Source organism: Dendrobates tinctorius, unplaced genomic scaffold, assembly GCF_039654945.1.
Source record: "Dendrobates tinctorius isolate UK_male_01 unplaced genomic scaffold, ASM3965494v1 ptg000115l, whole genome shotgun sequence".
In the NCBI taxonomy this organism is placed as follows: Eukaryota; Metazoa; Chordata; class Amphibia; order Anura; family Dendrobatidae; genus Dendrobates; species Dendrobates tinctorius.
The window spans coordinates 9,795,473-9,819,453 of NW_027361783.1; the positions used below are offsets into that span (position 1 = coordinate 9,795,473).

Consider the following 23,981-nt stretch of genomic DNA (forward strand, 5'->3'; position numbering starts at 1 on the left):
ATTACAGGCTGATCCAACTTCAGTGGAAATGCCTCATGACAAGGAAAAGATTCTCAGTATTGTGTGTGGCCTCCACGTGCCTGTATGACCTCCCTACTGTACAACGCCTGGGCATGCTCCTGATGAGTCGGCAGATGGTCTCCTGATGGATCTCCTCCCAGACCTGGACTAACGTATCCGCCAACGACAGTCTGTGGTGCCACGTGACGTTGGTGGATGGAGCGAGACATGATGTCCTAGATGTGGTCAATCGGATTCCGGTCTGGGAAACGGGCGGGCCAGTCCATAGCTTCAATGCCTTCATCTTGCAGGAACTGCTGACACATTCCAGCCACATGAGGTCTGGCATTGTCCTGCATTAGGAAGAACCCAGGGCCAACCGCACCAGCATATGGTCTCACAAGGGGTCTGAGTATCTCATCTCGGTACCTAATGGCAGTCAGACCCTCCAAAGAATTACCACTCCACACCATTACTGACCCACTGCCAAACCGGTCATGCTGAAGGATGTTGCAGGCAGCTGATTGCTCTCCACTGCATTTCTAGACTCTGTCACGTCTGTCACATGTGCTCGATGTGAAGCTGCTTTCACCTGTGAAGAGCACAGGGCACCAGTGGCAAATTTGCCAATCATGGTGTTCTGTGGCAAGTGCCAAGCGTCCTGCACGGTGTTGGGTTGTGAGCACAACCCCCATCTGTGGATGTCGGGCCCTCAGACCATCATGGAGTCGGTTTCTAACTGTGCAGACACATGCACATTTGTGGCCTGCTGGAGGTCATTTTGCAGGACTCTGGCAGTGCTCCTCCTGTTCCTCCTTGCACAAAGGCGGATGTAGCAGTCCTGCTGCTGGGTTGTTACCCTCCTACGACCCCCTCCACATCTCCTGGTGTACTGGCCTGTCTCCTGGTAGCGCCTCCAGCCTCTGGACACCACGCTGACAGACACAGCAAACCTTCTTGCAGCAGCTCGCATTGATGTGCCATCCTGGATGAGCTGCACTACCTAAGCCACTTGTGTGGGTTATAGAGTCCGTCTCATGCTACCATGAGTGTGAAAGCACAACCAACATTCAATACTGACCAAAACATCAGCCAGGAATCATTGGTACTGAGATGTGGTCTGAGGTCCCCACCTTCAGAACTACTCCTTTATTGAGGGTGTCTTGATAATGGCCAATAATTTCCATCTATTGTCTATTCCATTTGCACAGCAGCATGAGAAATTCATTGTCAATCAGTGTTGCTTCCTAAGTGAACAGTTTGATTTCACAGAAGTTTGATTTACTTGGAGTTATATTCTGGTGTTTAATGGCTCCCTTTATTTTTTTGAGCAGTGTGTGTGTATTTTTTTTTTGTGTGCGTGTAATATATATATATATATATATAGTGAGGTGCCAAGAGGAGAGGTACTAGAAAACCGGTATATTTCTCCCCGTTTCATTTCATGTGTCTCCCTGTACTGATGATGAAGCCAGTTTATTTCATTGTAATCCAGTCCTGGTTTCCTTAGTGATCAGCATGGAAAGGATTGGTACTTCCCCTCCACTAATTCAATCCAGGTTTTGGTTTCCTGACTGGTCCAGATGATATAATCAGGAGGAGCTGGGATCTCTCAGTCTATCTCGTCTGCTGAGCTGGGAGCTGACACAGTAAGATTACATGGACTTCTTTGCTGTTATATAGGTTTATTTTGTAGTTAGCCTGCTATTGTTAGTTAGTGGCCAGATGGCCTTAGATGTTTTATTTCATGTTTGGCATGTGTAACATTGAATAACAAGTGTGCACAATAAATATGCCGTGTCCATATTCATGTGGAACTTGCTAGTCTGCTGTAGTGACTCCATAGCCATACGCTTGTGCCAAGGCAAAGATCCCAGCTGAGCTATCTATTCCCACTATATATATATATATATATATATATATATAATTTTTTTTTTTTTTTCTGTACTTTACTATGCTGCTAGTTTGTCTTGTAACTACCAAAGATTTCTTCAGAATTTTAAGGTGTCTTCGTCCTATATAATAGTAATAATAATAATTTTATTTCTATAGCGCCAACATATTTCGCTAGAGGGGACTTGAACAGACAGTAGACATTACAGTATAACAATAAACACAGATCAAAACAGATACCTAGAGGAATGATGACCCTGCTCGCAAGCTTACAATCTGAGGAATTCACGGAGACATGAAAGATACAGTATATACTCACGTATAAGCCGAGATTTTCAGCCCATTTCTTGGGGCTCAAAGTCACCCTCCCGGCTTATACGTGAGCCATATACGTCAGGGGGTCGGCGGAGGAGGGGGAGTGTGGGTGTCAGACCATACTGACCCCCGGCGCATCTCTGCAGCCCCCCTGCTTGTCCTACGGTCTCAGGGGCCTGCCTTCAGCGGTCACGTGATATCGCTCATTAAATACATGAATATGCGCTTATTCATGTCTTTAATAAGCAGTATCACGTGACCGCTGAAGGCAGGCGCCGGAGAACGGGGCTGCATAGATGCGCCGGGGCAGTGAGTATATGCAATATTCACCTGTCCTCGTTCCCACACTGCTCGCCACTGTCTGCCGCGCTCTCTGTCAGTGATGTTCAGGTCAGAGGGCGCGGTGACATTGTTAGTGTGTGCCGCGCCCTCTGCTGCCTGAACGTCACTGGCAGACAGCGGTGAGCAGCGTGGGAACGGGGACAGGTGAATATCTCAGGTGCCGGGTCCTGAGCCAGCAGCGACATCGGCACCTGGCCCCCAGTGACGAGAGGTGAGTATGTCATTTTTTTTTTATTTGCAGCATATGGGGATTTTTCTATGAGGCATCATATGGGGGCATATTCTATGGGGCATCTTATGGGGGCTATTCTATGGAGCATCTTATTGGGGCCTATTCTAATTCTATGGAGCATCTTATGGGGGCATATTATATGGAACATCTTATGGGGGCATATTCTATGGAGCATCTTATGGGGGCATATTCTATGGTGCATCTTATGGGGGCATAATCTATTGAGCATCTTATGAGGGCATATTCTATGGACCATCTTATGGGGGGCATATTCTATGGGGCAGCTTATGGGGGCCTATTCTATGGAGCATCTTATTGGGGCATATTCTATGGAGCATCTTATGGGGGCATATTCTATGGAACATCTTATGGGGACATATTCTATGGAACATCTTATGGGGGCATAATGTATGGAGCATCTTATGGGGGCATAATCTGTGGAGCATCTTATGAGGGCATATTCTATGGAGCATCTTATTGGGGCCAATTCTAATTCTGTGGAGCATCTTATGGGGGCATATTATATGGAACATCTTATGGGGGCATATTCTATGGAGCATCTTATGGGGGCATATTCTATGGTGCATCTTATGGGGGCATAATCTATTGAGCATCTTATGAGGGCATATTCTATGGACCATCTTATGGGGGGCATATTCTATGGGGCAGCTTATGGGGGCCTATTCTATGGAGCATCTTATTGGGGCCTATTCTAATTCTATGGAGCATCTTGTGGGGGCATATTCTATGGAGCATCTTATGGGGGCATATTCTATGGAGCATCTTATGGGGGCATATTCTATGGAACATCTTATGGGGACATATTCTATGGAACATCTTATGGGGGCATAATGTATGGAGCATCTTATGGGGGCATAATCTGTGGAGCATCTTATGAGGGCATATTCTATGGAGCATCTTATTGGGGCCTATTCTAATTCTGTGGAGCATCTTATGGGGGCATATTATATGGAACATCTTATGGGGGCATATTCTATGGAGCATCTTATGGGGGCATATTCTATGGTGCATCTTATGGGGGCATAATCTATTGAGCATCTTATGAGGGCATATTCTATGGACCATCTTATGGGGGGCATATTCTATGGGGCAGCTTATGGGGGCCTATTCTATGGAGCATCTTATTGGGGCCTATTCTAATTCTATGGAGCATCTTATGGGGGCATATTCTATGGAGCATCTTATGGGGGCATATTCTATGGAGCATCTTATGGGGGCATAATGTATGGAGCATCTTATGGGGGCATAATCTGTGGAGCATCTTATGAGGGCATATTCTATGGAGCATCTTATGGGGCAGCATATGGGGCCTATTCTATGGAGCATCTTATGGGGCAGCATATGGGGCCTATTCTATGGACCATCTTATGGGGGCACATTCTATAGAGCATCTTATGGGGGCATATTCTATGTAGCATCTTATGGGGCAGCATATGGGGCCTATTCTATGGAGCATCTTATGGGGGCATATTCTATAGAGCATCTTATGGGGGCATATTCTATGGAGCATCTTATGTGGCAGCATATGGGGCCTATTCTATGGACCATCTTATGGGGGCATATTCTATAGAGCATCTTATGGGGGCCTATTCTATGGAGCAGCATATGGGGCATATTATTCTATGGAGCATCTTATGGGGCCATCACAAACTGTATGGAGCATTATATGGGGCTCCTGATTCAATATGGGATATTCAAAAACATTTAACCTACTGATGTCTCAATTAATTTTATTTGTATCTATTTTTATTTTTGAAATTTACCAGTAGCTGCTGCATTTTCCACCCTAGGCTTATACGCGAGTCAATAAGTATTCCCAGTTTTTTGTGGCAAAATTAGGGGGGTCGGCTTATACACGAGTATATACGGTAATTGTAACAATTGCTTTCATTGTTAGGATCAGCCATAGTGTATGAATCGGGTGTTCCTGTAATGCTGCATGAACCAGTTAACAGTCTAAGTATAAAAACGGGACAGACACAGACGGCTATTAAATGCATAAAGCATGTGAGAACATGATGCAAGGTACCAGATTATGGTAAAAAAAAAAATTTGAATGGGCCACACAGGGATAGTTAGGTTAATGCGTTGAGGCGGTAGGCCAGTCTGAACAAATGCGTTTTTAGGCCACGTTAAAACTGTGGGGATTGGGGATTAATCGTATCAACCTGAGTAGTGCATTCCAAAGAATTGGCGCAGCACGTGAACAGTATTGGAGACGGGAGTGGGAGGTTCTCATTACTGAGGATGTTAAGCTCAGGTCATTAGCAGAATGGAGGGCACGGGTAGGCTGGTAGGCTGAAACAAGGGAGAAGATGTAGGGAGGTACTGAGCCATGGAGTTCTTTGTGGGTGAGGGTAATAAGTTTGTACTGGATTCTGGAGTGTATTGACTGGCACAAGGTAGAGGTATCAGTATAACGATTGGTGAGGAATATGATCCTAGCTGCAGCATTCAAGACAGATTGAAGAGGAGAGATTTTGGTAAGAAGAAGGCCGATTAGGAGAGAGTTACAATAGTCCTGACGAGAATGAATAAGAGAAACAGTAAGAGTTTTTGCAGAGTCGAAAGTAAGAAAAGGTCGAATTCTAAAAATGTTTTGGAGGTGCAGATAACAAGAGCGAGGCAGTGATCGGATGTGGGGGGTGAATGAAAGCTCGGAATCAAGTATGATCCAAAGACAGCGGGCATTCCATTATATATAATGGAAACGACTGCTTGTTTACAGAGGTTAAAAATCTGCACTGGACAAGTGATTAGCACAAAGGTACATGGTATCTAATGTAATTAGCGTATATACTCGTGTATAAGCTGAGATTTTCAGCCCATTTTTTTGGGCTGAAAGTTCCCCTCTCGGCTTATACGCGAGTCATATATCGGGGGGGAGGGGGAGCGGGGGTGTCAGAGATCATACTCACCTCTCCTGGCACTTCTCTGCATCTCCCTCTGCCGTCTGCTTCCTGCTTTCAGCGGTCACGTGGTACCGCTCATTAAACTCATGAATATGCGCATATTTAAAAAGCGGTACCACGTGACCAGCTGAATGCAGGAAACAGACGGCAGAGGGAGAAGCAGGGTCTGCCGCTGCAGAGAAGACCTTTCGCTAAGAGGGGTGAGTATGACGGGGGCAGAGTGATATTCACCTGTCCCCGTTCCAAGCCATGCACTGCTGTGATTCCGGGTCCTCCTGCTGTGACGGCAGAGGGCGCGATGACATAGTCAGTGCGCGCCCTCTGCTGTCAATGCGAAGATCCGGGAGACAGCGGTGCACGGCTTGGAACGGGGACAGGTGAATATCGCCACTTCCAGGGACTCAGGACACCGGCACCTGGCCCCCAGTGACAGAGAGGTGAGTATGTCATTTTTTTTTTATTGCTGCACAGCAGCAAATAAGGGGTATATATGGAACATCTTATGGGGCAGCAATAACCCTTGTGCAGCAGCATATGGGGGGTATTTATGGAGCATCTTCTTGGGCCAGCATTAACCCTTGCGGAGCAGCATATGGGGGGTATTTATGGGGCAGCATTAACCCTTGTGCAGCATCATATGGAGGGTATTTATGGAGCATCTCCCTGGGCCAGCATTAACCCTTGTGCAGCAGCATATGGGGGGGGGGTTATCTATGGAGCATCTTCTCGGACCACCATTTAACCCTAGGCTTGTACGCGAGTCAATAAGTTTTCCCAGTTTTTTGTGGCAAAATTAGGGGGGTCGGCTTATACACGGGCCGGCTTATACACGAGTATATACGGTAATAATATATACATGAGATCACTTGCTTTAAATTTCTGTTTTATAGAATATATCAAGAATGGCAGTTTACGGATGACAGCCATAGGACTGACGAACAATAAAACACATACCCCTGTTTCAGGAAGAGTTGAATTTTTGTGGAAGACTTTGACATTAAATGGAAGCATACAGGTAAACTCTTTCAACAAAAATCTATACTTACAAAATACGATCAGGGAATATAGATAACATTGAATCTGCATTTAGTTAGTTTTGCTAACCCTCAGTAAAAAGGCTTGGGGGTAGAAATCCTCAGATTTTTTTCATCACATGCAACCATATGGCTGTCTTTCATGGTTAACATTCTTTTCTTGCACAGTGGAGTTCATTACCTTATTTACATATCAAGTGCATGTAGGCACACATTGATGTGAAGGGAGATTCTGATCAGCCATTGTGAGGCAGACAGAAGCAACACTTATACCTGTTGTGGTGTTTTTGTATTCAGGGCATAAGTGAACATGGTCATGCTGCAAACTTCTAATCTTCACTGCAGGTCAAGGTCTAGTACCGGATTTTGATGAACTTTCATAAAATCTTATTCGTAATGCTCTTATTTTAATATGCAGCAAATCTTCTGCCAGGAAAATCCATAATGAGAAGTATTCTGCTATCATATCTTACAGTATACTACTTAGGGCATGGCAATTTAGCTGCTCACACTTCTAATTCCTACTGAATGGGTCCATGGTAGTTAAGAAACATGCAATATTACGAGAAGAAAAGATAAATAAGTGGGACTCAAAAATGACACATTATTTTGTGCTTTTTTAATCTAAGGTCATGTGGCAATAGAGAGTGAAGACACACAGACTGGCCTACTGCTGTTTACGCTTGAGAGGGCCAGATGAAGCATAATTAGATGCGAAACAGCAGTAGCCCAATCTGTGTGTCTTCACTGTATTCCGATATGATCTTAGAATAAAAAAGAGCACAAAGTAGTACACCAGTGTTGAGTGTCACTTATTTTTCTTCTCTTCTTGTAATTTTCGAAGATTGTATTTCTGCACAGTTAAATACACAATGTCTGGCGTTCAATCCAGTTGTAAATACTCCAGTTGTATATACAGCTCTTGCAAAAATTAAGAGACCACTTTAAAATTTTCTGTTTGTCTGATTTTTCTCTTTATAGGTATATTTTTGAGTAAAATGTAAATTGCTCTTTTATTCTATAAACTGCTGACAACATGTCTTCAAATTTCCAAGCACTAAATTTTGTATTTATTTTTAGAAAATGAGAAATGGTCAAAATAACAAAAAAAATTCAGTGCTTGCAGACCTCAAATAATGCTAAGAAAACAAAGTTCATAATCATTTAGAAACAACAATACTAATGTTTTAACGGAGGAAGAGTTCAGAAATCAAAATTTTGTGGAGTAGCCATGATTTTTAATCACAGCTTTCATGAGTCTTGGCATGCTTTCCACCAGTCTTTCACACTGCTTTCGGGTGACCTTTGCTACTCCTGGTACAAAAATATAAGCAGTTCTTCTTTGTTTGATGGCTTGTGACTATCCATCTTCCTCTTGATTACATTCCAGAGGTTTTCAATGGGATTCAGGTCTGGAGATTGGGCTGGCCATGACAGGGATTTGATGTGGTGGTCCTTCATCCACATATTTATTGATCTAGCTGGAAAAACCAGTCCTCAGAGTTGGGGAATATTGCCTAACCAGAAGGAATCAACTGTGTTTCCTGGATAACCCTGTATGCGGCTTGATCTATACGTCCTTCGCAAAGATTAACCTGCCCAATTCCAGCCTTGCTGAAGCATCCCCTGATCATCACCAATCCTCCACCAAACTTCACAGTGGGTGCAAGACACTGTGGCTCGCACGCCTCTCCAGGTCTCCTAACCATTAAATGAACAGGTGTTGGACAATGCTGAAAATTAGACTCATCAAACAAGATTTCCTTACTCCAGTCCTCTATGGTCCAATCCTTATGGTCTTTGGCAAACTTCAGCCTGGCTCTTCTTTGCTTCTCATTGATGAAAGGCTTTTTTCTACCTTTCTGTGACTTGAGCCCTGCCTCTAGGAGCCTGTTATGAACTGTTCTTGCCATGCACTTCACCCCAGCTGCCATTTGCCATTCCTTTTGTAGGTCACTTGATGTCATCCTGCAGTTGCTGAATGACATTTGAATAAGTTGACGGTCATCCCGGTCAGTGGAGTGACGTTTTCCCTCTCTGCCGGTCTTTAGCTTTGTTGTCCCCAATGTTTGCTGCTTGACCTTGTTGTAATGGACTGCCGTCTTAGAAATTGTAAGGATGGAGGCAACATGACCCTCACTGTATCCCTCTGCTACTAAAGCCAGAATTGAGCCCTTCTTTTTCTCACTCAAGACTTTTCTTTTCAACTCCTTTGATATGGTTAAAAGTTATTTTCTCTCTCACCCATGACAACACCGTGGAGAGAGGGGATCCACCCATCAGGGACAGGAACCTACAGATAAAAGGGTGGTATCTCTCCTCCGCCCCAGTTGGGTTCCTGTCCCTGATGAGTGACCTACAATATAGCGGTACCTGGAAAGATGAAGATCTGGGGCCGACCCATCTGGATCCTGGCAGCAGGGAGGCCCCTGTCTCGGCGGGTGCAGTTCCCGAAGCCGCCACGGCTGAGACCAATGGGGTCTGCAGGGTGAGCGGGGGAGAGTCACTGCTTCGGATAGGAGGTTGGGGCTTGCAGGGACCCGGGGCAGACGTGCGGGCAGCGCCATGGTACAGAGTCGGACCAAGATGGCCACTGCCCTGGAAATAGATGACGCCTTCCGGGTCCCTGAGTCGGCGCATGCGCGCTCCCCTGGTAAGCGCTGTGCAGGATGGGAGGAAGAGACGTCACACGCTGGGAAATTTAAAAATGGGCATTAGAAAATGCTTCTGGCTGGAAGCGTCCTGTGCAAAATGGAGAATAGCGACCAGCAGGAGCAGCAGCTGCAGCAGCCCAGGCAGCAGCAGCAACATCACCACCTGCAGAAGGACTGGGACAGGTGAGACACCCGATCCAGTAGTCACTCCAGATCAGCTGCAAGGAGCAAGTCACCATCCTTGGATCATCTTATACAGGATCCGATTCCACATCCCGAACTGTTACCTGCAACCGCATCCATCTGGATCTTCGAGAATGTTCACCATTGTAATAGGCTTCTTCTCCCTTATTAGGGAAAGACGAGGAAAAGGAGGACCGGAATGCCCCACTTGTAACAGAGCCTTACCTGAATCATGGGATAAGAAGCTCTTAATCTTGTATACAAGAAGTGCTCTGTGAGGAAACCCCGGACAAAGTAAAAAGAAGGATGCCTTAGCGGTTTCCCAATCAGATCCCTCCATATCTGGTGAAGTTAACTCGGACACATCGGACTCCCTCTCCTCATCCTCAGACGAGGAAACGGGGGGGGGGGACGCGTCATTGTTTTCCCCTAGATGAAGTAGACACACTAGTGAAAGCTGTGAGATCTACCATGGGGGACCCTCGTCCTGATAGGTCGGTTCAGGACATAGTGTTCGGGGGACTAGGCCAAAAGAAACGCAGGGTGTTTCCGCTAAATGAGAATGTTCAGGCCCTGATCAAAAAAGAATGGGAGAAGCCAGACAGAAAGAACTCCACGGTCCCTTCCCTTAAAAGGAAATAGCCCTTCGATGAAGAGGTTTACACATCTTGGGACAAGGCCCCGAAACTTGACGTGGCTGTGGCCAAGGCCTCAAAAATGTTCACCCTCCCCTTTGAGGACATGGGTACACTTATAAAAACCCCTTAGATAAAAAAGCTGACACCTTCCTCAAGGGGGCCTGGGAATCAGCAGGGGGAAACCTTAAACCGGCCATAGCGGCAACATGTACCTCCAGATCCCTAATGATATGGGTGGATCAGCTCGAGAAACAACTGAGGGAGGGCACACCGAGAGTTAAGATTCTAGAATCTATCCCAGTGATAAGAGGAGCTGTGGCCTTTTTGGCTTACTCGTCGGCTGACTCAGTCCGCATCTAAAGCGGCAGCCCTATCGAACGCAGCCAGGAGAGCATTATGGCTCAAATGCTGGCCGGGGGACTTACAAACTAAAATGAAATTATGCTCAATCCCATGCGAGGGAAAATTCTTATTCGGAGAGAGACTGGATGATATCCTTCAGAAGGCGGGGGATAAGAAAAAGAGCTTTCCAAACCTGGGGCCTGTGGCATTTAAACGGTCCTTTTAGAACAAAAAGTTTTTTCGCAAAAGGCCATCAAGGGAACAGATCAGGTGGGATGAAGGGAGAAAGAGGGATAGAGATTTCCTCTTCGGCAGTTCTTCCCGGGACAAAAAATCCTGTAAGTGACCGTTCACCCAGGGTGGGTGGAAGAAAAACCCTTTTCCTTCCGGCCTGGGGAAAAATATCGAACAGCCCTTGGATATTGAATCTAATCGAGTCAGGCCTGAGGATAAACTTTCTCTCCCACCTCAAAAATATGTAGTAACCCCTCTAAGATCCACTACATCAAAGCAAAAAGCCCTAGAATGCAAGGTCCTAATCTAGTAAAAAAGCAGTCCTTCATGAGGTTCCCCCTCAGGAGATGGGCAAAGGGTTCTACTCCCCGCTTTTTCTAGTGTCCAAACCGTACGGCACATATCGAACAATTACAAATTTATGGAAACTGAAAGGATATGTCAAAAATCAAAAATTCAAAATGGAATCAATCAAATCCACCATCAAAATCCCATTCCCAAACTGTTTCATGACGGTATTAGATCTCAGTGACGTGTACTATCATGTCCCCATTCACAAAGACTCTCGGAAAGTCCTCAGACTAGCAGTTTCCATAGAGGGCAATATAAGGTAATTCCAATACAGAGCCCTGTCTTTCGGAATACCTATAGCCCCACGAGTGTTCACAAAATTAGTAGCAGAGATGATGGCCCACCTAAGGGAGCAGGACATCCTAATAATTCCATACTTGGGCGATTTCTTAATAGCAAGCGACTCAGCCCAAAACTGCATAGCACAGAGGGACAGAGTGATGGACACTGTACAGAACCTCGGCTGGCTTCTAAACCTCAAAAAATCAATTCTGGAGCCCAGCAGAGTTCAGAGGTTCCTAGGGCTCACTTTGGACTCAAACAAGCAAGAGTGCCGCCTCCCAGCAATAAAAAAGGAAAAATTGCGCAGATAGTGGCAAGAGCAATACAGAACTCCTTAAAACCAGATATTTAATATCTGGTTTTAAGGGAAATATATGTTCACTTTATGATTGCAATTTCCTGACATAATTGTGTTTAGTGAGACAATACAGAACCCCTACATGACACTAAGAAAGGGGATGTCACTGCTGGGTTCCCTTTCCGCCTGTTTACCGGCAGTCCAGTGGGCACAACTACATACAATGGATCTCCAGTAGGACATATTAGCAAACCAATTGGTATTAAGGGGTCACTTAGAGGGTCATATAACCCTAGATTCAAGAACTATTCATTCCCTAGCCTCGGGGAAAAATACAGACAACCTGTCCAAAGGGATCCCTTGGGTAACAAAAATATCACACACCAGTCCCACGGGATGGGGAGAACACATGGACAGCAGGGTAGCTTAGGGGGAATGGAGAAGTCAGGAACTAGAAGCCTCCTCAAACCAGAAAGAGCTTTGGGCAGTAGGCTACACACTGTCACGCTTCCTACCTTCACTACGGGGTCATCACGTCCGCATATTCTCAGACAACCAAGTGACGGTGGCCTATTTAAACCATCAGAGGGGAACCAGGTCCTGAACCCTAATGGATACCTTCTCCAAAATCCTCAGCCTGGCAGAGGAAAATCTGATATCCCTCTCCGTATCGCACATTCGGGGAACAGAAAACCAAAAAACAGACATTCTGAGCTGCACTCAATTGCTGCAGAGCGAATGGGTCCTAAAGCAGTCTATTTTTCGGCAACTTGTAAAGATGTGGGGAACTCCGGACATAGATCTGTCCATCGACTTCAAAAACAAAAAAGTGGAAGCATTCTGTTCTCTAGACCCCAGGGGGAATCCTCAGGCCCTGGACGCCTTTATGCTTCCATGGACTCAGAACCTGACATATGTTTTTCCCCCCGATCATCTTCATTCCGGCAGTCATAAGGAAAGTCAGAGAGGACAAAACCAGAATGATATTAATATCCCCTTTCTGGCCAAAAAGAACTTGGTTCTCCTGGCTGAGGATGCTATGCTATCGTTCACCAATCCTTGGATCCTGCCGGATCTCCCAGACCTACTATCGCAGGGACCGGTATCACACCCTCGGGCAGTGAACCTCCATTTAACAGCATGAAATTTGAAAGGACACTGCTGAGGGGAAGGGGGTTCTCGGAGAACCTAATTACTACACTGCTAAAATTAGGAAACCGGTCACGGCAAAGGCTTATGGGAAAACCTGGAAAAAATTCCTGTCCACCTCCGGGGGAAGGGACCAGGATGGGGTCCAGGTTACTAAAATTCTAGAATTTTTACAGAAGGGCCAAGAACAAGGCTTAGCAGTCAATACTTTAAAGGTGCAGGTAGTGACTTTAGGCACTCTGTATAACCATGATGTAGCAGGTAACCCATGTATAGCACGATTCATTAAAGCTGCAGCCAGATCTAGGCCGATAATTAGTCGGAAATTACCATCGTGGGTTCTGAATCTGGTACTATCTGCACTAACAGGTTCCCCGTTCGAGCCTATTGAGTCAGCCCCTCTAAAAATATTATCGTTAAAAACTGTTCTACTGGTAGCACTAACATCAGCCCATAGGGTGAGCGATATTCAGGCCCTATCTGCAGTACCACCATTTACAAAAATTTTGGAAGATAGAGTCATCCTAAAGCCTGACCCGGCCTACTTACTTAAAGTAGCATCGCATTTCCATAGGTCCCAAGAAGTAGTCCTTCCTTCCTTCCTTCTGCCCAAATCCTAAGAACAGGGGAGAAGAGAAGTTTCACACCCTAGATGTGAAGAGATGCCTAGTTCAATACCTAGAGGCCACCAAAGGGTGTAAAAAGGAAGGTTCTCTCTTTGTGTGTTTCCAGGGGCCCAGGAAGGGACTCAAAGCAGCGTCCAAGAGTACCCTGGCAAGGTAGATAAGGGATGCGATAACCTCGCCTATTCTTCCAGCGGGAATACCATCCCAGAAGGGTTGAGAGCCCATTCCACAAGAGCAATGGCGACCTCATGGGCTGAGAGATCTGAGGTATCAATAGAACAGATCTATAAGGCGGCCACCTGGTCATCACCTTCAACCTTTTTTAGACACTATCGGATACAGTTGTTTCCAAAAGTATTGACAACCCTGCAGTTCTGTCAGATAATACTCAGTTTCTTCCTGAAAATGATTGCAAACACAAATTCTTTGGTATTATTATCTTCATTTAATTTGTCTTAAATGAAAAAAACACAAAAAGAATTGTCCTAAAGCCAAATTGGATATAATTCCACACCAAACATAAAAAAGAGGGTGGACAAAAGTATTGGCACTGTTCAAAAAATCATGTAATGCTTCTCTAATTTGTGTAATTAACAGCACCTGTAACTTACCTGTGGCACCTAACAGGTGTTGGCAATATCTAAATCACACTTGCAGCCAGTTGACATGGATTAAAGTTGACTCAACCTCTGTCCTGTGTCCTTGTGTGTACCACATTGAGCATGGAGAAAAGAAAGAAGACCAAAGAACTGTCTGAGGACTTGAGAAACCAAATTGTGAGGAAGCATGAGCAATCTCAAGGCTACAAGTCCATCTCCAAAGACCTGAATGTTCCTGTGTCTACCGTGCGCAGTGTCATCAAGAAGTTTAAAGCCCATGGCACTGTGGCTAACCTCCCTAGATGTGGACGGAAAAGAAAAATTGACAAGAGATTTCAACTCAAGATTGTGCGGATGTTGGATAAAGAACCTCGACTAACATCCAAACAAGTTCAAGCTGCCCTGCAGTCCGAGGGTACAACAGTGTCAAACCGTACTATCCATTGGCGTCTGAATGAAAAGGGACTGTATGGTAGGAGACCCAGTAAGACGCCACTTCTTACCCCGAGACATAAAAAAGCCCGGCTGGAGTTTGCCAAAACTTACCTGAAAAATCCTAAAACGTTTTGGAAGAAGGTTCTCTGGTCAGATGAGACAAAAGTAGAGCTTTTTGGGCAAAGGCATCAACATAGAGTTTACAGGAGAAAAAAGAGGCATTCAAAGAAAAGAACACTGTCCCTACAGTCAAACATGGCGGAGGTTCCCTGATGTTTTGGGGTTGCTTTGCTGCCTCTGGCACTGGACTGCTTGACCGTGTGCATGGCATTATGAAGTCAGAAGACTACCAACAAATTTTGCAGCATAATGTAGGGCCCAGTGTGAGAAAGATGGGTCTCCCTCAGAGGTCATGGATCTTCCAGCAGGACAATGACACAAAACACACTTCAAAAAGCACTAGAAAATGGTTTGAGAGAAAGCACTGGAGACTTATAAGGTGGCCCGCAATGAGTCCAGACCTGAATCCCATAGAACACCTGTGGAGAGATCTAAAAATAGCAGTTTGGAGAGGGCACCCTTCAAATATCAGGGACCTGGAGCAGTTTACCAAAGAAGAATGGTCTAAAATTCCAGCAGAGCATTGTAAGAAACTCATTGATGGTTACTGGAAGCGGTTGGTCGCAGTTATTTTGGCTAAAGGTTGTGCAACCAAGTATTAGGCTGAGGGTGCCAATACTTTTGTCTGGCCCATTTTTGGAGTTTTGTGTGAAATGATCAATGTTTTGATTTATGCTTCATTCTCTTTTGTGTTTTTTTCATTTAAGACAAATTAAATGAAGATAATAATACCAAAGAATTTGTGTTTGCAATCATTTTCAGGAAGAAACTGAGTATTATCTGACAGAACTGCAGGGGTGTCAATACTTTTGGCCACAACTGTAGATTTAGCCTCTACGTCTGACTTGACCTTCAGGCTGTGGTCCCTCCCTAAACTACCAGTCTCTGTAATTCTCTCCGTGGTGCTGTCATGGGTGAGAGAGAAAAACGTAGTTGCTTACCGATAACGGTATTTCTCGGAGCCCATGACAGCACCTGCTTATTTTCCCCCCATCACGTGTGCGGTGAGCACATTTTACTGTTCTTAGAGTATTTTCGTATAGGCACAGTGTTCTTTGATAATAAGCAATATTATAATGTTATATATTTCTGCTGTTTAACTAACCTAGAGACCCTCTGATGCTCTGTAACCAACTGGGGGCGGAGGAGAGGTACCGCCCTTTTATCTGTAGGTTCCTGTCCCTGAAGGGCGGATCCCCTCTCTCCGTGGTGCTGTCATGGGCTCCGAGAAATACCGTTATCGGTAAGTAACTACGTTTTTTTCATTCCTATTACTTTTGCGATTTTACTAGCACTTGTTTTGCCATCCAGCTTGTCCTATTGCAAGAGGATTGGGAACACCACAGCAGGGTTTTTTTTATATTTTCCTTTGGTAAATAAGATTTGGTTCAGGTGATCACCTAATCTGAAGCACATTAAGTAGAATGAGGTGTACTCTGGTTGGAATTCAACTGACACTGGAATGGAATGGCTGCCAGACATGTAGAGTGTAATGCCGGTATGTTTGTATCTTGTTTCCCAGTCGTTACTCTGCATGTCTCTGCATTAACCCTTTGCTCCTTTCCCCCCAACTAGCAGGGATACTGTTGTCTGTTACCTTTATGGATGCTGCTCAGTTCCCTGCTCCACTGCATAGCCGTACATTCGTGTTTGGCTCCGCTGCTCTGCTTGACCATCCGCTGGCTGCCGCTGTGGAAAGCTATCCATGGGTTTTAGGTCTGTGCATGGTTTACCACGTGTGTTCAGGCTTGCAGCTCTCGCCAGGTGTCCTTTGCAATGCTGATTTGTGTCTGGCTGTGCATAGGGTGCGTGCGGCCACACCTCCCCTGCTTTTATGAGGAATGGGTGTGTGCTACAATTGCTGCTCCAGCCTATCGCTGTGAGGCAGCTCCTATATAAAAGTTCCCTGCCCTGTGGGGCGTGGCCAGAGCTTCGTCTTATGTCTCTGTCTGTGTGGTGTCCGCACCTGTCCAGCTTGCCTGCAGTTCTAGGTGTGCTGATGCCTGTCTTGCTGCCCTCCAGGAGGCAGAATATCCTGGTCCCGGTTCCTGTCCGCCCTCCAGTAGGCAGAATATCCTGGTCCCAGATCCTGTCCTCCCTCCAGGAGGCAGAATATCCTGGCCCTGTGTTAATGTTTGGTTTCTTGCCTTGTGCCTGTTTCCTGCTGTGTCTTGTTTCCTGGATCTGTTCCTGTACCTGACCTTGTCTGAATTGTGTCCTCTGTGTTATGTTCCTGAGGTCCTTCCGTGTCTTGAACCCTGTGCCCAGTGACTGTGACTCTTTGCTACCTGACTTTCTGTGATCTAACCTTGGTTCATCTTGGAAGTAGGAGCCTGGTCTGCCCGCTGAGTTTCTGCTACTCTGTGCTCAGCTTGTTATATGGTGCAATCCCGGCCGGTTCCTCTCCAACCCGGCCGGGCTTGCACCAGACTGCTTGTGATGACCACTGCCATCGTCTGAAGTCTGTCTGAGGTCAGTGTCTGATGTTCTCCTGCTGAGCCTGTGCTACGCCTGAGGCCTGAGAGAGAGGCCGCCCTAGTATGCCCGTGCCAGACAACCCTGGACTGCATAGACCCGTGATGTCCTCCTGCCTTCGTCTGTTATCCTGAGACATTTTCCCTTCCCTGATGTGTGGAATTGGGAGCCTGGCATAATTATGTTTTGTGCTTGTACTTTGTTTCGTTTGAGTAAACTTTATGTCTAAACGTGAAGTTGTGCGGTGTCATGTCGTTCTGCCACCTCATCCACATGCTCAGCTGCCACAGATCCTGCTCGCTGCCCTTCCCTAATTTGGGTAGGTCCAGGTTACTCTATGTGGTCCAGTGGGTCCACATTCCGTTCCCACTTAGGACGCTTGCCCCACGTCGTCGTGGTCGGTCGACGTGGAGACGCCGGCTAGCCCGCGGTCGCAGTCGTGACATAGAGAAGCTGATTTTTATAAAACTGTGCAGGGGTCTCTTAATTTTTGCCAGAGCTGTACTTGCGGCTGTTCCAGTCTGCTGATCTCTTGCAATGGATGAGAAAATTGGAATGTTCTCAATATCTATGAGGTATGTTGGCTACCAATGGCCATTTCTTGTATATCATATATAAAGTGTTCTCAGTGAGAGAAACAAAATAGGAATCTTGTGGGTGTGATACCTTTTAATGGCTAACAAATTATAGTGAATGATGTTACAAAGCAAGCTTTCGAGACAGCTTACGTCTCTTCATCAGGCTGATATAACAAAATATTTCAAGAAACCTTATTTATATACAGTAAAAAGCACAGGCATGGTGTGATACATGGACATTTCAATAAACAAACACTGAGCTTGAAGAGAGAATCCTTAATTAGGTAAGATTAGATAAGCGATGTGAAAGTTCTATAGACCCCATATGCATGTGAGATCAAAGGGCTGGGAGTGCCTTCATTGTTTTTGGAGGAAATAGCTCAGATTTGGTAATGGGCCATAAATCCTCCTGACAAATTGAGTCCTGTGAACAGAATCAAAGATTGAAATGAATTTGTATTCCCACACCCTGCGATGTTTCTGTGATTTTAAAATTGCCTTTTAAAATGACAACTTTCATATTGTCTATGTTGTGTCCTGGACCACAGAAATGTTTGGCCACAGGTAAATGTTTTTTTTGTCTGTAATTGTATGATGATGAGACCTCATCCTTGCTCTCAGTCTCTGTTCTTTCTCCAACATAGAGGCCACTCACAGGACATATATTGCATAGAATTAAATACACCACATTGGAAGAGGAACATGTGAATGTCCCAGGGATCTTAGGCTGAGTTCACACATGGCGTTTTTTTCGCGTTTCCGCGGCGGTTTTAACCGCGCGATTTTGCAGCGAAAACGGGAAAAATAAGCATCCCATGCATTCCTATGGGATTCCGCAATGCTGTGCTAATGCTGCGGTTTTTACCGCGGCGGAATTGCTTCACGGTAAAAATCGCAGCATGCTCATTAATTTCGCGGAATCGCGGCGATCCCGCACCCATAGGAATGCATTGTTCTGCTTACTTTCTGCATGTGGCTGTGCACACCATGCGAAAAGTAAGCAGAACATTTGCGGATGGTACCCATGGTCCGGAGGAGACGAGTCTGTCCTCCGGGCTTTGGGTACCATATCCCTGTAAAAAATAGAATTTAAATTAAAAATATTGTTATTCTCACCTTCCGACGTCCCACGCAGCCTTCCCGCCTCTCTCCACGCTCCTGGTCCCAGTAAGCCTTTGCGAGCGATGACGTCCGTTCTCGCGGGATCGCGAAGTCTCGCGGTCATTCGCGCGAAGTCATCGCGAATGACCGCGAGACGTCGCGATCCCGCGAGAACGGACGTCATCGCGGTAATTGTCGCAAAGGATTACTGGGACCGGGAGTGTGGAGAGAGGCGGGAAGGCTGCGCGGGACATCGGAAGGTGAGAATAACAATTTTTTTTTTTTTTTATTATTATTATTATTTACATTCTATTGACGAGTGTTACCAACCTGTCAATCAGTTCTCCAAGCGATGCTACAGATCGCTTGGAAAACGCTAGCAATTCTGCAAGCTAATTACGCTTTCAAAATTCTAGTTTTTCTGCGGGAAAATCACGGGAATTTAAAATGCGATTTTCCCGCGGAATGGAATTCCGGAATTCTCGCTGTAATTTCCACGAGAGTTCCGCTACGTGTGAACCCAGCCTTATAGTCCTGCTGTGTGTTGGGGATTTGGATTTTGTCGTTGGTCTCTATATGAATGCTAGTTTTGCATCTTCTCCTATTGGAAGGGTATGTTCCTCTTGGTGAATCTGAGGGCATTGAACTTCGTATAATGATGTTTCTTAGATTAGGAGGTTGCCTGTAACATAGCATATATTTTCTTCTACTGGCTAACACGGTACCAAATCACTTTTTTTCGTTTTCTATATCATAGAACTGCTTCTTGATGGATGTAACCGTTCTAGATGAATCCGAAGCTCCCTTTTGGTGTTGTAGTGCCCCAGTTCAGCTATATGAAAGGAAATCTCCAGAAACACGTTATGACTTCATGGGGCAGAACTTCCAAATGAACTACAGTGATGACATTGGAACGGTTCATGCTGAGCTGATTTGGATGAAAGAAACAGAAGAATATTTTGTGATAAATCTGGTTTTGCACTTAAATACAGAGAAAGTCAACAGTTACTTTGGAACAGATTATGCAGTGAGTAAAATATTTTTACAGAAAACATATTTCTCCTTTTGCTATGATAGATACTACAATAATAATCTTTTTTCCTTTTTTTTTCTACTAAAGATCAATAGTGACTATTTCTGTATTTCACATATAGTCCATGGAGCGTTTTGAACCTATACCAGGCTCTCAATCAGTGTTCCCCCAACTCCAGTCCTAAAGAGTCAGCAACTGATCAGGTTTTCAGGATTTACTGTACTTACTGTTGCACAGGTGATGGCATTATCATCTGTGCAATGCAAAGGACATCCTGGAAACATGACCTGTTGGTGGTTCATGAGAACTGGAGTTGTGAAAATCTACTCTTAATCACGATTTTAACAATGCCCTAGTCAAAATTATTTCATGGGTTTTAAAGTTAAATGGGTTTTCCACCACTTTGATCACTTTGCAGTTGATAACGTATCCCTGAGAGAGGTCATCAATACCAGATCAGTCGAGCTCTGAAACCCAGCAACCCCTCTTATCAGCAGTTTGCAGTTAAAGCTGAGATAGGATGTAAACAGCGTGTGGGAGAAAAACATTACACTCTGTCATATTGTTAAAATAATTGGAGTTGGCTTGCAGTACCACTGTAAGGAATGCCAGAATTACAGCTGTCACATGACTGCTCTGTCTGAAGAGGATGCCAGGAGCCTGATGAGGGAAGGCATCTGAATGGAGGAAATACATCTGTCCAGTAGTGGAGTACATAGAGCGGTTGAAATAGGTATTGATTTTCTCACCAGATGTCAGTAACAACCCACCCAATTTACACAGCAAACAAACCAAATCATAGATATCAATAAATTAGCTGATGTTTAATATTGAGAAATGACACAGGGAAAAAATATTGAACACATGAAGAAAGAGAGGTGACTGTAACTAGAAAGCAATCCTGCCACTTAGTGAAAAAAAATCAGCTGGTTCAACTGATGGCCTATAAAAAGGTGTCTTATTACCAGTGTGCCACACAAGAAGCATCTCATGAAGGGTAAAGACTGTGAGCTATCTCAAGACCTTCACAACCATATTGTTGCAAAACATATTGATGGCATTGGTTACTAAAGAATTTCTAAACTGCTGTTGGGGCCATAATCCAGAAGTGGAAAGAACATAATTTCACCATAAATTGGCCATGACCAGGTGTTAACCGCAAAATTTCAGACAGTGTAGTGGAAAGAATTATCAGAAAAGTTGTCAAAGAGCCAAGGACCACCTGTGGAGAGCTATAGAAAGACCTGGTATCAGCAGGTACAATTGTTTCAAAGAAAACAATAAGTAATCCATGGTCTACAGTGGGTACGGAAAGTATCCAGACCCCTTTAAATTTTTCACTTTGTTTCATTGCAGCCATTTGGTAAATTCAAAAAAGTTCATTTTTCCCATTAATGTACATACACTCTGCACCCCATCTTGACTGAAAAAAGAGAAATGTAGACATTTTTGTAAATTTATTAAAAAAGAAAAACTGAAATATCACATGTTCATAAGTATTCAGACCCTTTGCTCAGACACTCATATTTGTCACATACTGTCCATTTCCTTGTGATCCTCCTTGAGATGGTTCTACTCCTTCATTGGAGTCTAGCTGGGTTTAATTAAACTGATAGGACTAGAATTGGAAAGGCACACACCTGTCTTTATAAGACCTCACAGCTCACAGTGCATGTCAGACCAAATGAGAATCATGAGGTCAAAGGAACTGGCCAAGAAGCTCAGAGACAGAATTGTGGCAACGCACACATGTGGCCAAGGTTACAAAAGAATTTCTGTAGTATTCAAGGTTCCTAAGAGCACAGTGGCCTCCATAATCCTTAAATGGAAGAAGTTTGGGACCACCAGAAATCTTCCTAGACCTGGCCTTCCCGCCAAACTGAGCAATCGTGAGAGAAGAACCTTGGTGAGAGAGGTAAAGATGAACCCCAAGATCACTGTGGTTAAGCTCCACAGATAATAATAATAATCTTTATTTACATAGCGCCAACATATTACGCAGCGCTTTACAGTTTAACAGTTTCAAAACACAAGTCATAAGTAACAACAATACAATAATTAAAGCAAAATAAGACGACCCTGCTCGTGAGAGCTTACAATCTACAATGAGGTGGTGGAGATACTAAGTACAGGTGTGTATTTACAATTGTATATTTACAATGAAGGTCCAGCCATCTTGAGGGAGTGAAGGGTGAATGGAGATAGTGAATGGGCTATACACGCACACTTACAAATAGAATGACTTTGATTAGTGAACGTGATAAGCCGCTCTGATCAAATGTGTTTTGAGGGAGCGCCTAAAACTATGCAAATTGTGGTTAGTCCTAATTTCTTGGGGTAGAGCATTCCAGAGGATAGGAGCAGCATGGGAGAAATCTTGAAGTCGGGAGTGGGAGGTACAGATTAGTGCAGAGGTTAGTCGAAAGTCGTTTGCAGAGCGCAGCGATCGGCTAGGCCGATAGACAGAAATGAGGGAGGAGATGTAGGGGGATGCCGCACCATGGAGAGCTTTGTGGGTGAGAACAAGTACTTTGAATTGGATCCTATAATGAATGGGCAGCCAGTGTAATGACTGACGAAGAGCGGACACGTCTGAGTACCGATTAGCCAGATGGACGACCCTGGCTGCTGCATTAAGTATGGACTGGAGAGGGGATAGTCGAGTGATGGGGAGGCAAATTAATAGAGCGTTGCAGTAATCCTGGCGGGAGTGGATCAATGCTACAGTGAGGGTTTTTGTTGTTTCCATGGTGAGAAAAGGGCGGATTCTAGAGATGTTCTTTAGGTGAAAGCGGCAAGAGCGGGCAAGAGATTGTATACGGGATGTGAAGGAGAGATTGGTGTCAAACATAACACCCAGACAGCGTGTCTGCTGCCGGGGTCATAGAATCATAGGGTTGGAAGGGACCTCCTGGGCCATCTGGTCCAACCCCCTGCTCAAAGCAGGATTCGCTAAATCATCCCAGTCAGATGTCTGTCCAGCCTCTGTTTGAATGTTTGAAGACTTCCATTGAAGGGGAAGGGGTGTTATTGTGGTACCACCCACGGAGAGGGAAATGTCAGATTTAGGGAGGTTAGTAGATGGCGGGAGCAGAAGTTCAGTTTTGGAGAGGTTGAGTTTCAGCTAGAGAGTGGACATGATATTGGAGACTGCAGACAGACAGTCACTGGCGTTCTGTAGTACAGAGGGGTAAGGTCGGGGGAAGACATATATAGTTGTGTGATCAGCATAAAGATAGTACCGAAAGCCAAATCTGCTGATGGTCTGTCCAATTGGGGCTGTGTAGAGAGAGAAGAGAAGGGGGCCAAGGACTGAGCCCTGAGGTACCCCGACAGCAAGAGGAAGAGGAGATGAAGTGGAGCCAGAGAACAAAACACTGAAGGAGTGGTCAGAGCGATAGGAAGAGAACCAGGAGAGAGCAGTGTCCTTAATGCCTAGTGACTGGAGCCTAGAGAGTAGGAGATGGAGGTCAACAGTATCGAAAGCTGCAGATAGGTCAAGAAGAATACACAGATACAGTGGGGAGATGGGAGAAAGTGCCACAAAGTCAACTATCACTGCAGCCCTCCACCAGTCGGGCGTTTATGGCAGAGTGGCCCGACGGAAGCCTCTCCTCAGTGCCAGACATATGAAAGCCCACAGAGAGTTTGCTAAAAAAACATATAGGTCTCCCACACTATTAGACATAAGATTCCCTGGTCTGATAAGACAAAGATAGAGCTTTTTGATGATAATTCTAAGCGGTATGTGTGGAGAAAACCAGGCACTGCTCATCACCTGCCCAATACAATCCCAACAGTGAAACATGGTAGTGGCAGCATCATTCTATGGGGGTGTTTTTCAGCTGCAGGGACAGGATGACTGATTGCAATTGAAGAAACATGAATGCAGCCAAGTACAGAGATATCCTGGATGAAAACCTCTTCCAGAGTGCTCTGGACCTCAGACTTGGCCGAAAGTTCACCTTCCAACAAGACAATGACCCTAAGCATACAATAAAATAGCAAAGTAGTTGCTTCAGAACAACTCTGTGACCATTATTGACTGGCCCAGCCAGAGCCCTGGCCTAATTGAGCATCTCTGGAGAGACCTGAAAATGGCTGTCTACCAATGTTTACCATCCAACATGACAG

At 45.1% G+C, this 23,981-nt stretch overlaps 1 protein-coding gene across 7 annotated transcripts in view; it reads left to right on the forward strand.

The window, feature by feature from the left end:
* The window catches only part of FBXO15 (F-box protein 15), a 198,923-nt gene that overhangs the window by 157,940 nt on the left and 17,002 nt on the right, over positions 1-23,981 (forward strand). For all 7 annotated transcript variants that reach the window (XM_073589998.1, XM_073590002.1, XM_073590000.1 and 4 more), the window contains 2 exons: positions 6,606-6,730; positions 19,572-19,841. In XM_073589998.1, the coding sequence (XP_073446099.1) occupies positions 6,606-6,730; positions 19,572-19,841 (395 nt within the window). The remainder of the gene's footprint in view (positions 1-6,605; positions 6,731-19,571; positions 19,842-23,981) is intronic.